Source organism: Tursiops truncatus, chromosome 8 (assembly GCF_011762595.2).
Source record: "Tursiops truncatus isolate mTurTru1 chromosome 8, mTurTru1.mat.Y, whole genome shotgun sequence".
In the NCBI taxonomy this organism is placed as follows: Eukaryota; Metazoa; Chordata; class Mammalia; order Artiodactyla; family Delphinidae; genus Tursiops; species Tursiops truncatus.
The window spans coordinates 7,526,342-7,540,350 of NC_047041.1; the positions used below are offsets into that span (position 1 = coordinate 7,526,342).

At 53.6% G+C, this 14,009-nt stretch overlaps 1 protein-coding gene across 1 annotated transcript in view; it reads left to right on the forward strand.

The window, feature by feature from the left end:
- The first annotated feature begins 5,195 nt into the window (after nt 1-5,195).
- KIRREL3 (kirre like nephrin family adhesion molecule 3) overlaps nt 5,196-14,009 on the forward strand; it is a 146,666-nt gene continuing 137,852 nt past the window's right edge. Inside the window, exon 1 of the mRNA XM_073807948.1 lies at nt 5,196-5,220. Coding sequence (XP_073664049.1) covers nt 5,196-5,220 — 25 coding nt within the window. The remainder of the gene's footprint in view (nt 5,221-14,009) is intronic.

The window sequence follows — 14,009 nt, forward strand, 5'->3', positions numbered from 1 at the left end:
TTACGCCCAGCCCCAGGGAGCACTGCTTCCTGTGCGGTAGGCTCACCTGCCATGATTTCTTTGCCATGGTCCTTCCCATCCTCATGTGCTCTGTCTTTTTCACTGAACCAGACTCCTCAAGGAAACTGCCTCTTCTAGACCCCAGTCTTCTGTGGGAGGCCACACAGTGTAGGGGAAGGATCATGACCTTTGGAATCAGCTGAGACTGTCAAATCCTGGCTCCCCCGCTTCTTAGCTGTGCGACTTCAGACTTTGCTTCGGTTTTCTCATCCCTAGAAAGGAAACGAGGATGCCTGCTTCACTGTGTCCTTTACAAGGAGTAAAACAATAACTGTTGGGAAAATACCTGGAACAGGGTCTGAGACATCATAGGTGCCTAGCTCACTTAAGTCCCCATCCAAGGGGCCTGACAGCAGTTCTAGAATTTTATTCCATGGCCCACCCAGGGCTGCAGACAAGCCCTTAGCCATCGCAGGGACTCATCTCTGGAGAGTCCAAGGCAAAGAGCCCCCAGCTCTAGCATGCAGGCCCCAGAATCTGTCAGTGCCCTGAGGAGATGGAAGGGGAGGGGGTCTCTTGGCCCAGCAAGGGGCCTGGGGCTGCTTGGGCTCCAGGAATGGTGAGCTGTGTGACCTTGGGCAAGACACAGAACATCTCTGAGCTTCCTTTTCCTCATCCTAAGGAAAATCACCCTGTCAACTTCAAGCATTATTGTGAGGAACAATGTCAAGTGGGGCGGTGTCCCGGGCCATATAACCAGTTGGGGTTTACCCTGCCCAGACTCGCTCCCTGCCAGAACGCATGGAAGGTCACCCTGGGATTTATGCCTGGAGGTTAAGGAATTCTCTTGTTAAAGTGTTTATACCCTTGGGTTACGGCTGGTTCCAAGCGTCAAGCCAATTGCTAGAGTTGAACACCTTAATACCATATTAATGTATTAGATCACTTTCTAATAAGGCAAGTGCCCCAGGAGGTGGGGTAAAATGAGACACACAGGACAAGCAAACTGTGGTGAGAGAAGACACAGGGAGAACAGGGGAGGAAGAACCTGGGTGGCGTACCCAGCTAGAGAGGGTCCTGAGAAGCCTGAGCTCCGGGCTCTCTGGTAGGTGGAGAGAGGGGACGAGGTGGAGACCGAAGCCAGGGAGATGACAGGGCAAGAGAAGGTTTTACTCCCTTGAAAACTTTTCTGGCCATATGTCCTGCTTCACTCCGTCCCCATCTTCCTCTCATCCCCCACTCCACCTACACACTCCCGGGGAACATCACGATCTTCAGTTACCGGGTGCAAAAGCCCTGGTTGCTACTTCTTCTCCCCCGTGGACGTGGACAAGCAGGCACACTCCTCCCCCCTGCCCGGGATGACAGAGACTACGGTCTGTGTCCCCAGCTTCCTTGAGCTGGGGACAGCAGCCCCCGCCCCCCAGGCACAGCTCAGGTCCTAATTACACCCTCCATCACTTTCCCACTGAGGCTGAAATGGGGACAGATCGCTCACCAAGCAGTGGCAGCGACCTTCACAGGCCGCTTCACCTCCATCCAGCCCCCGACTCCCCCGGGACCAAGTTCTCTTTCATCTGGAGCGTTCTCTCTGTGCCACAGCAAAGCCAAGTGCAGCCATCAGAGACTAGGGGGCAGGAAAGGTGGGCTTTGGCCACACAAGAGGGCAACGAAAAGGGCTTTACCCACAGTGGCTCATTTCTGGAAGACCTGGGGACTTAGGACTGGCTGATAGTTGCCAACCCGGGGACTTGGGGACCAAGAAAAGTGAGTGCAATCTTAGACTGCATTAATTGCAAAATGATGCTCAAAACGTAGGGACGTGACGTGTCCCTCGGCTTTGTTCGGTCAGGCCACATCTGGAATTTTGCATTCAGTTCTAGAAGTCGGTTTGAAAAGGGATGTTAACAAAACAGACCAGGGTGGTTTAGGTTGAAGGATCATGTCATATGAGGAAGAGGCAGGATATATGCAGTGGTTGAGAACGCAGATCTCCAGAGTCAGCTTCCTGGGCTCACATCTGAGATTCAATAAATGCTCAACAAATAAACCAGCATTAGTATTAGTATGAGTAATTACTATGAGTATTATTATTTGTACCTGTATCAGTATTAATATTTGTATTTGTATTCATACTCATGTTGGTACTGGTGTTAGTGTGGTCACCCAAGGATACTCTGTGCTGCAGTTGGACCCTGGTCGGTATTCGGGGGGAGCCCCGCGCGGAGGATGAGGTGCAGTAGAGAGAGGGGCTCTGGGCTGTAACTGAAACAGGACTCAGCTGGCAGCAGGGCCCAGGGATGGCACCTGCCCAAGCCCGGCGGGGTGAGGACACGGGCAAGGTGAGGCGAGGCGGCGGGACACAGTGGGCCGAGGTGCAGGGCGTTTCTGCAGAGCACAGGTAGCGGGTGCCCCAGTCAGGAACCTGAGGCTGGGGGGTCAGGGGCTGCACTCTCACCCTCCAGGGAGTGTCCACACCACTCGGGGCCCAGAGAGGACACGTGTGCTTTAAGTTCAGAGACGTGGGAGTTCTTCCCCCAGCACTGCCACTTAATGAGCTGTGTGACCCAGTGCAAATTACTCCTCCTCCCTGAGTTCCCGTTTCCTCATCTGAAACTGAGAGTGGATGCTTCAGGGGGCTGTGCGGAAGGGGAGGCACTTAACAGGACCCGCGCACGGCACCGTGATGGAGTGCCAGCTCCCTTTGCACGGCAAGGAGGGAGGAGCCCGAGCCGTCGGCGGTACAGCTGATGCTGCCCCCACCTGCAGGCCCTGCCGCCTTGGCCAGAGTGACGCTGGTCATGGACAAAGCGGCCTGAAAGTCCTGCAAGAGTCAGAGGACAGCTGCGCACCCCACGCGGGCTGGTGCGTCGGTTCCCTCCACGCAGACCCAGCCTAGGCTCTTCAGCTCTGGAGGGCTTGGAGGGCCCTTCATCTGCCGCTGGGTTATTTGTGGTCCCTGTTGTCACGAGGAACAGAAGAGAAATATTGTCTCCAGCTGGAACCGCAGGAGGCAGACACCTCAAGAGGCATCGGCTCGGGGCGGCAGTAATTGCTCTGATTGGAAGGCGTTTCGTCAGGTTGCTAGGAGGGACGGGGAGGCGCAGCCAGGTTGCCGGTGCCCAGGGATTCTGGGAAAATCCTGGGGGCCTGTGGCTCCCTTGAAGAATGGGCGCCGGGCTCCACGCACCAAATTGCTGTTATTTCTTTCTGCCTGCAGCAAACTCCCTGCTGGAGTGACGGATGCCCTGGGTTTCCTGGGCCTCCCTCACCTCAGTTATCTCAGGAGACAGAATTCTAGCCCCGCTCATAAATCCAGTCACTGGACACATATATCCTGAGTGCCTACTAATTGCCAAGTTGCATTCTAGGTGCTTGGGACGTGCCAGAGAACAAAACAGATCCCTGAACCAAGGAGACAGACTCTAAACAAAACATAATAGATAAGTAAATTATATAGAATGCTGCAGTGTGTTAGGTGATGGGATACAGGGTAGACAGAGCAAAATAAGCTGGTGCGAGAGCGCCAGGGCAGGGCACCCCAAGGGAAACGTTCCACGGGGCTCCTCTCCTTCCCCTCCCCAGCCAGGGACGCCCAGCAAGTTTCCACCAAACCACTTCTGGTTGCTGTTTCAGGGAAGGAGAGCCCCGGCCTCCTCCAGACTGCTGTTCCCACCCCGACCTGCCAGGGCAGCCCTCCCAGGTGGCTTACATTTTACAAAGCACTTTCAACATGGAAACTCCCATTTAATCCTCTCCCTAAGGACACCCGAGGCCAAGGGTGCTTATTCCCATTTTGTGGATTAGGAGACAGGGGCTCCCAGAAGCTGAGTAACAAAGACCAAGGTCACACAGGTGTAGTAAGTGGTGTTGCCCAAATATGGCCAGGACGTGGACTCACGTCCCAGCTCTCGGCCACCCTGCAGCGTGGCTCTCACTCCCCGATCTCGTGCCACCCAGAACAATCCCATGAGTCAGGAATAATAAAGCCCATTTTGCTGATGGGAAACTAAGACTCAGAGAGTCTAAGCAACCTGTCTTAAGTCACACAGCAAAGCAAATGGCAGAGCCAGGACTTTTCCCAGATCTGCCTCCAATCCCAGGGCTCTCTCCCTGCCCCACAGATCCTACAGCTTCTTACATCAGCTTGTCCTTCCCTTCTCCGAGCCGTCTCTGCACCCAGACCCTGGCTCTCTTTGCATTCAATCACCCCCATGAACACTAAAAAAAAAAAAAAAGAAAGATGGCAATAAGAATTGTGTTCAACTATTTTACTTAAGTCATAATCATTCCTAATCTAAATTTGCAGGAATGTATTACACAGTCTAATCATTCACATATATTGTACTGCAGTTTCAATTTAGTGAAAAGTGAAATCCATTCAGAAGGCAGAAATACGTTCAATGAACATCGCCCAGATTACAGTCCTGCAGTTGATAAAGCACAGCTGGGTTTTTTTGACTCAGGGGTTGGTGCTGTCTGCTCTGGTTTGGGAGCGTTTCCAGAAGCTCCGCCATGTACGGTTAAAGGCTGAGGGAGTCCAGAGCAAGGTGGACGCTCCAGGCTGTGGGGTCAGGGCAAGGAAACGGCTGTGGGTTTGGACTCACCGCCCCTGATGGCCCAGACACCCGGCTGGGGTGTGCTAACCACTGAGCATCACCACCCCACCCCACCACTGTCCCTCCAGCTCTGCTCCAGTCCAGACTAAACGTGCCTTCACCTGAACAGAACATGCTCTTTCTGACCGCCGGGCCTTTGCACGTGTCATTTCCTGAGCTGGGAACACTCTGCAGGCCCATCTTATCTGCCCGTCTCCCATTTGTCCCTCGAGTTTCAGCTTAGATGTCATGTCCTCTGTGAACCTTCTCCAAGAACCACTGTATCTGGTGGTGACTCTCCTGCACATCATCATGGTGCCAGGCTCCTGTCATCAGAGCAGTGGCCACTCTCTATCTGGCCGCTGTCTGGCTGTCTCTCCCACTAGACCACCAGCTCCCTCATGGCAGGGACTCTGTCTTGTCCCTAAGCCTAGTCCTGGTAGGAGCTCAGTGAATATTCATGGGGGGTGGGGGGGATCAACAGTCCTGAGCCTTTGCACACCGATTCGCCCTCCTCCGACACTTTCAGAGACCTGGCCACACGCCTGCCTCGAGACTTCCCTGTGAGCTCGGCTGGGTGTCCTCCTTGTCTGACCGATGGACCTCAATAAGCCCCCAGCAGGTCAGTGGCCAAGTGATGTGAAAGCCGGGCCTAACCACTGGCTCCGAGCCTCCCCCTGCACTGCCTTGTGATCGTTGCCTGTCAAGACGGGGAAGGGGCAGCGGCCAAGTCCGCACGGCCCAGAAAGGGTGGGAAGGCTAGATGTGGCATCATAAAAATTGACTTGGAGGCCAAAAGACCCGAGTTCAACTCCCGCTTCTGCTTCATCTGTCGCGTGACTCTGAACAAGTCATCTGATTAATCTCTGAGCCTCTATTGTCAGGTTTATAAAAAGGAATGACAATACCTGCTACCTGTCTCCAAGGGTTGTATAAAGATCGAATGACAGGCAAAGGGGGAGGAGGGTTACATGTTTCAACATGGCAGTGCCCGTGTGAGCATAGAAGCCACAAGACACCCCCCAACTCATGTACAACAAGGGGGGCTCAGCCGGACAACCTTGTACTTGATCGTGAATCTCCAGCTCCAGTCAGGTTACCTAGTTGCCCAGTTGCTCCATAAAGATTTAGACCAGGGAGGTGGCAGTGCTCAGCAACGTGAGTCTTACTGATTTGGGCTCTGAGTCCCTCACGAACTGGGACACATGCACGGGGGCCCCTCTGATTCAAGACCTTCAGGTGCCTCTTCCGGGCCAAACATCTTGCTGTGTTTTCCCAAACACGCACTGTCACCTGAGCTCATCCCTCACTTCCCATCATTGAAATGCGGCCCCATCGGGCAGGGATCCTGGGGCTGAAAGATGCTCTCCAACAGAGAGTTTGTTTTTAAAGAGAGGAAGTAATGAATAATGTTCCTGTTCCAAGCTGCTGAGGGAATTGGGAAGGCAGACGGCCATTACTCAGGCCGGAGTCTTGCCAGGCCTTATGATATCATATTTATTTGCCAAGAAAAACACCTCCCTCACATCTCTCAGCCAGTGAGGGGGCGCCAAGGCCCGACCAGTCATGGTTTGGGCGGAAGGTTGAAGACACACAGACCTCGTGGCCTCGTGATAACGGCAGCCATTTCATTAATAAAGTACTGTTTAGCTGGATGGACCCCCAGAGTTTGCCTTGCCAAGCATTGCGGACAGCTGAACAGACGGGCACGAAGGACTAGGCCCAGATCCCTTCCTTCCCTCGAGCCCTTTTTGCCATTTGGCGTGAAGGTGGAAAATCAAGCAGTTTCCTACCCAGTCCTCTGCTTCTAAACACTGTTAAGAAAAATGGGACAGATGAACCTATTTGCAAAGTAGAAATAGAGACGCAGAGGTAGAGAACAAACATATGGACACCACGGGGGGAAAGGGGGAGTGGGATGAACTGGGAGATTGGGATTGACATACATACACTATTGATACTATGTATAAAATAGATAACTAATGAGAACCTGCTGTATAGCACAGGGAACTCTACTCAATGCTCTGTGGTGACCTAAATGGGAAGGAAATCCAAAAAAAGGGGATATTTGCATACATATAGCTGATTCACTTTGCTGTACAGTACAAACTAGCACAACATTGTAAAGCAACTATACTCCAATAAAAAAAAAATAGATCGCAGAAAAAATAAAAAGGATAAAAGCACATCCTGTGAATAAAGGTCCACAGACTGTCTTGGTAAGTGTGCATTCCTTTATGACACACTCCCAGGACCCACACAAAAAATGAGTCCAGAGTTGCCTGATAGCTGATGTATTGAGTTCAGTGGCCGTTACTGGGGTCTGGCCCCCTGCTGGTTGTGAGACGCTCGTGGGACAGACATCTGACCTGCAGCTGTAACTAAGTCATGATGAGGAAGCTCTTCCCAGATCTTAACCAAACCCCTCCTACATCAGCTTCCGTCCAGTGGGAGGGAACGGGGAGAGCTGGTAAGGCCGAATCTGTTATCCTGAGCACGTGGTACCAGAGGAGAGTTGAGCCCATGTGGAATATTTGGAAGAGGCACCTTTGCTGTACTGTATTCTGCTGCCTGGACGGCAAGACTGGGCCAAGCCCGCGATGGGGGCCAAGCCAGAGAAACATATACAAAATGGGTTTTCAGGCCCCTGGGGACCGCGTAATGGGAAGGGAGGAAGTGGGTCATCTGAGAGTCCAGGAGCGTGAGTTTTGACAAGCTCCAGGGTCAGCAGGAAGGGAGACCATCAGTAGGAGTTGCCCGGACCGCGTAGACCTCTTGTACAGGATCTAGATCTGGGCAGCAAAGGGGCGGGAACCCCAGTGCCTGGGCTCTGGACCACAGGCTGGATACGCTCTCCCTAGTAGCCAGACCGTGCTCCCAGGGTCCATGTGTATTATTTTTTTGCCTCTCTTGAGCACACAGCCCATGCCTGCAAGCGTGCACCGGACGCCCTGACCCCCGCCAATCTGCGGTTCTCGAATTTCTGTCACGAGGACGGCTTGGTGGCGGTTACACCATCTCATTTTCCTGGAGGTCCTGAGGGGCAGCCACCAGTTTGCACACGCTAAATGTCAGCTACGTTAAACTAACACATTCACATCATTGGAAAACCCTGTTTACACATAATAAACATGGGGATAGACGCCACAGAGGAAATAATAGAGTATTGATTAAAACAATGGCCTGTAATGCCTTCTGAAAGGCTGGCGATCCCCAGCAGCTTCCGCAGCGGCCCTGCTCACTGGCAGCCTCCCTCCCGGGCAGCCTCTGGCCGCCACTCCCCAGACGGAGGAGGTGGGCGTTTCCGTGGGCCCTCCCCTGAGGAGCCCTCGCTGCAGGCCGGGCACTGTGCTCAGTGATTGATCTCGTTTTATCCCCATAGCAGCTCCTCAGGTGGGTGGTATTGTTATTTTCATTTTCCAAAGAAGGAAGACGAGAAGTTAAATGTCTTGCCTGGGGTTGTGCAATTAATAAATGGCGGGGCTGGGAGTTGAAGCTGGGTCTGCTAAGTCCATAGCACATCCTATCCACATTAATTTAGCCTCCTTTGTGTATTGGTTTTATATCTAAGTATGTAGGTACGTAGACGGGAGTGAGGGAGAAGTGCCTTGTGTTAGGCCGTACATTAGGCGCTGGGGGTCTGGACAAGACTGTTATCGCTGACTTGGCAGTGTAGGTGGCACGGCGGTCTGTGAGCAGCTCCACCTTAGCTATGATCCCAGGTCTCCTGGGCTGGGAGGAAGGCCGGCAGTTTGGCAAACCTGGAGGTCTCAGAATCTCAGAAATGGAAAATCTCATTTTAGAACGGTAACTCGTTGCCCTAGAGCGGCTGGCAAGCCGAGGGCAAGGGCGTATTTTCCCTGGTAACCACAAACCCCCCAGCGCCGAAGGAGTCCACAGCCAGCTGAGGACAGCAGGAGGGTCTGTGACCACAGGTCGGTGGGGCAGATGGAGGAGGCTCCCGCCGAGAGGGCACGGAGCAGGCCAGAGGTGTCAGGGTTGTTTTCCATGATGACGAGTAGCTGGTGTTGGGCAGCGGAAGATGGGGGTGTCTGGTGGCCAAGAATGGACAGCAGTATCCCCCTCACCCCCCGTCAGGCATCAGAAGCTCTTCTCTGTGCTGTCATTTACTGATTGTGTGACTTTGGGCAAGTCACTGACACTGTATGTGCCTCAGACCAGGAATAGGGATAATCCTACTTCTTTGTCAATGTTGTAAGGACTTAGTAGGGAAATGAATGTGACCGCAAGAGGTGCTGACCTGTCGTGCGGTCAGCTCTCGATGGACCTGAGTGCAGAAGGGTTGCTCGGTCCTCATGGGACCCAGGCCTGTGGAGACCCCAGAGACCTCTCTGCATTCAGCTTCCCCCTTCCCCACCTGACCCGGAGCTGAGGGTGTCCGCCTGTCCCTGCCGAGCGGCTGGATTTGGAAAGTAAATGCACAGCGTTTGCATCTGCTGAAATCCTTGCTTCGCAGTGTTTTGCTTTCTTCTGCTGTAGCGGAGGATTTCCACTAAACCCTTCAACTGGGTCTGGATTATTGCTTCCGGCAGCATCAGGGGAGCGCGTTCTGATACCAGCTCACACAGGCAAAACACGGAAAGCAGAAACACAAACCGGGGCTTAGGGAGGCTGGTGAAGGCGGCCACGGGGGCAGCTGGCAACACTCAGCAGCCTCGCAAACAGGCATCCGCAGAGCGGGCAGTCATCGGGAAGGAACCCTCGTGTGACCCGAGCAGGGAGGTCACGGAGAGCTCAACCCCTGGTTGGAGAGATGAGAAGCCTGAAGTTCAGGGAGGTTCAGTGATTTGGTCAAGGTCACCTGGTAAGGCCAGATGAGGGCCAAATAAAGGGGAGAAGTCTGGCTTTGGAATCAGACAGACTTGGGTTACAACCCTTCTGCCACTTAGCTGTGTGACCTTAGGCAGTTTGCTGAGTCCCGAGAATCTGCTTCCCCATTTGTGAAATGAGGCTATGAATACGTACCTCATAGGACCAGGGGGCCACAGGCCAGGTCTGGTCTATCATAGGCCCTCAGTAAGTGGGAGCCCTTTTCCAGCACACTCTCCCCTCTCCCTTGGGGTGTCTCTGCCGCATCAGGACACCAGCAGCTCTCCGTGTGAGATGCTAAGTGTCTTACTCTGGTCCTGAGGCCCAGTCCTGGCTCAAGAGGAGACTCCTGGGTTAGGCCCTGGCCAGGTGAGCTCTGGCACTGAGACCTCCGCTGGTGACCGAATCATGGTGGCTGTGCTGGGGGACAAGCACTGGCTTTGGGTTTGATCCAGATCTGGGTCTCCTGCCCTCTGGCTGTGTGGCCCCAGACAATGGTGCCCCTTTGCCGATCCTCAGTGCTATCCGAGTTAATGGAGATAAATTGCATGAAAAGAACGCAAGGGTACAAACGTGCTCGTGGATGTGGCTGTCCCTTTCCTTCTCAGAGTCAGTAAGCCCAGACCCACTGGGATACGAGAGGCTGGAACTTTCACAGTTTCTAAAGCGTGGGCCTGTTTTAGAGACAGAAGAAGCAGGACATGTGCAGTCCGAGGTGTAGAAGGCTGCAGGGCAGGAGCAGTTTGTCACTGAATGCAGAGGACCCTCCCCGGGGTGGGTGGGTGGGGCAGCGGATTCTGGGCCACAGGAGCATCATTACAGCCCCTCCCCCAGGGCTTGAGAGCAGCAGACACATGTGCACACGTGCTCACTCACACACCCGCACACTCTCACACATGCGAGACACTCACTGTTCACTGCGTGTCCACCCCACAGGGACACGCGTGCCTATCTTCCCAGCCATCCTCCCCTCACGGAGGTGCACACACACACTCCCCCTGTGTGAGATGCCCAGGTGGAGGTCACACCAAGGTCAGATCACCGTCTTTCCTCTCCTACACGTGTGAAGCAAGGATTCCTCCGGGGAACTCCCATTTCGCCCTCCTCCTTCTTCTTGAGATGCTGAGGAAGGAGTAGTGAGTGAAAACAGGGCCCTGAATGTGCAGAGAGGCCAGGGAGCCCTTCCTGGGCTGCTAGCATCCCAGGTCCCAAACTCCCAAGGGTTGTTTCTCTTGCAGAAGAGAAAGACCGTCTGCTCAACTTCTGAGTAGTCAGTTGGAAATGTGATTGGCCTTGTTCTGTGTGGCCCTGGGGGCAGATGTGGGATGAATGAGTCACAGCTGCAGGGCAGTGGAAGACATTTAAGCTAAATATAAAGGAACTTTAAAATGATTTTAGTTTTCCAAAAATGAAAAGCACAGCCTTGCAAAGTAATGAGCTGCCTGTCACCAAAAGGATCCAAGGGGAAACCATGGGACTACTCCTCAGAGTTGCTATAGAGGGGTTCCTGCACCTGCTGTGAGGGTGAAGCTGAGTGACCTCAAAGGCAAGGAGTCATCACTCAGCATCTTGCCCAGCTAGTCTCCCTGAAGGCAAGATTGAAGCCTAGAACAGAGGAAGGACGGCCAGTTTCTAGGATGCTGGGCTCCAGTAAGACCCTCCCCCACCCTGGGTATTGGACCCTCACTGATCAACAGGTGGCCCAGACCTTCTTCTTCCCTGGGTTCTGCCCCCTGTCCCCTGCCATCGACCTGAGTGCAGAAGTCCAGAGACTGAATCTGTTCCAGGGGATGAAATTTTGATGAATTTATACCCAAACTCCCTCAGCTTATTGATCCTAGAGAAAACGTTCATCCTTTAAAGACCACCCAGCTGCGTACTTAATCCATGGGCCACACACCAGCTCGACAGGAAATGCTGCGAAGGCAAACATGTTGCAAATCTTTATGGAAAAGGAGCTTTACGACATTCAGGTCCGCTCTTCCCTCCAGCCGGCAGGACCTCCCTGACACGTGGGGAAGTGCCCACAGAGGCCGAGGGGCGATTAGAGGCGGTCACGGCTTCTGAGCCCACTTGGCTGCTGGCTGCTGACAGCTGTAGGACTGGTAACTAGCATTTACCTGCCCTGAGCCTTAGTTTTCTCCTCTGAGAAATGGCAGACTAACAGAGCCCTCACCAGTTCTGTGTGGAGTAAATGACCTAACTGTGTGTCACGGCGCCCGGCGCACGGAGCAGCTCGCTAAGCCTGGTGCCTCGTCCTCTGGTTTACGTTCCAGCTCAGAAAACCTCATCTGTGGCTCAGAAGTCTCTGGCACCGCACCTCAGCTGATTAAAAGGCCCCAGAAACAAAGCAAGCGGGAAGAGAGGAAGCAGACTGACCAGCACGCATGTGCGTGTGCGCCCACATTCAGCCCAGCGGCCACTCCGGCCCCAGCCTCACACAGGGCCAGGTGTGGTGCCTGACACACACCCTGCCAACGTGAGGTCAGCTCTACGGACAGCATTTTGCAGGTGGTGTTGCTGAGGCCCAGTGACTGGTCCAAGTGATGTGACACTTCCTACCACTAAGTGATGCGTCTGAAACAGAAGCTCGGGAGGGCAAAGCATTGACTGTCTGTTCACCACAACATCAACAGCAAGCAAAACCGACTCAGAGTGAACGCTCAACAGATGTGGAAGGAAGGAATGAGTGAATGAATGGTGGATAGAAAAAAGAATCAGAGATGAAATTCTGAATGACTTGAAACTTAGCCACATAAGTCTGACCTCCATGTAAGGCTGATTCGGGCACGTTTCTGAAAAAGGAAGGGCCAGTGAAGGAAGAAGATGCACAGAGTCCTGTTCTCAAACCACCAAACAAACTCTCAGACCTAAGACCTCCCCTCGGCCCCCAAGACATAAGGGTAGATAGTCCCAACCATTTAAGTCACTCGTATGTGTTTATTGAGTGCCTACTCTGTGCCAAGCTCTGTGCTAGGTAGTAGACTTGCAAGGATCGATGGAGATGGTCCCCACCTACAGCCAACATGGGTGGTACAAAAGATAATACAGCATCCTTGCTTCCACACAAGTCTCATAACTACAGTACTTGCAAGGTAGAGGGGTGCCCAGCTGCATGAATGGGTGAGAGAGGGCCACATGGAGAGGGAGTTCCCTGTGGGAGGTCTTGAACTATAAGTGGGACGGGACAGATGTTTGCAGGGAGTACAGGAATCCCTAGTGGAAGGAACAGCGAGGTCCAAGGCACAGAACTAGTCATCACAACTAGCCCTTTGGTGGAGGAGAGGGCAGGTCAGGAAGCAAGACTGGGGAGGGACACAGGGGTGAGCATCCCCGCCATCCAGGACTGAATGACGCAGCCCTGCCCCTGGTGGCTCTGGGCTGGTCACTCCCCTCCTCTGAGCGTAGGTTTCCTCCTCCATACAAGGTTGAAGGGGGTGATTTCCAAGTTCCCTTCCGGTTCTAACATTCTATGACATTTCTGACTAATGCACAAGATCAAATAGGTACACAAGACCAAAGGCATAAGAAAATACACAAAGAAACGTGGGTTAATCTAGTGCAAACAGAGTAAGACCCGAATAGCGTGGCTACGCTGGCAACTCCTGTTATACCTGTGGAGTCCTCCCCCAGGTGTACATTCTAGTTCCCAGAACCCCGTGGTCCCTCCCCAGCCCTCAAGGAAGGGGAGGTTCCCAGTTGTCCCCTGGGAAGTCTCACCCATGTGAGCCAGATGCCCCCAGTTGGTGGCACAGAAAGAAGCAGTCAGGAGGGCCCCGCCCTCTTCGTGTTTGGCCAGGGGCAGGTGCTGAAAGTACACCTCAGCCCACAGGGCTCCTGACACTGAGAAAACAAGGCTTCGGTCAAGAGTAGTGGAACACTTTCATAGCCCTCAGTTCCCTAGGGTCCGCATCAGTTCTAAGCTACAGTCTCCAAGGAAGGGGCGGTCTTCAGACTCAACAAAGCCAGAGCGCTCTTAGGGACCCCTTTGGTGAGAGGTTATTAGTTTGGACGGGAAAGCACCAGCCCCTTGGACAATGCATGAAAGCCACAGTTTTCTCCCCAGAAAAAATGTCTGCTTACACCTCCAGAAGAGTGTAAGAGCCCCTGATGGAGGTCCCCGTGAGGTCCTCAGACACCAGGTTAAGTCTCCTATCCTAGTTCAAACTCTGTATTTTGCAAATGAGAAAATTGAGGCCCAGAGAGAGTAGGTGACTCACCCAATATCACCCAGCTAATTAGAACAAAGCCAGATCCCCAGGAAAATTGGGCCAGCGTCTGCCCCAAGCAGGGAGGCTCCCAGCAGGGCACAGCATCACTGGCACCTGACCTGGAGCTGGACCCCTAGCAGAGGCCACGGCTCAACTCTGGCAGGCAGCCGAGGAGAGGGGACCACCAGTCTCCCCGGTGGGCAGGTGCTCTCCTCTGGGTATTGGCCAGTCCCCAGAGCTTTTGGCTTCTGCTGCCTCTCTGTCTGTGGTCTTCCCTGTGGCCCCAGGCAGGAGAAGGGACTTGGGCCACGGCTCCCTGGCTCGGCACCCTCCAAGTATCCAAGTGTCCAGCAGGCTCCATCCCACTCTG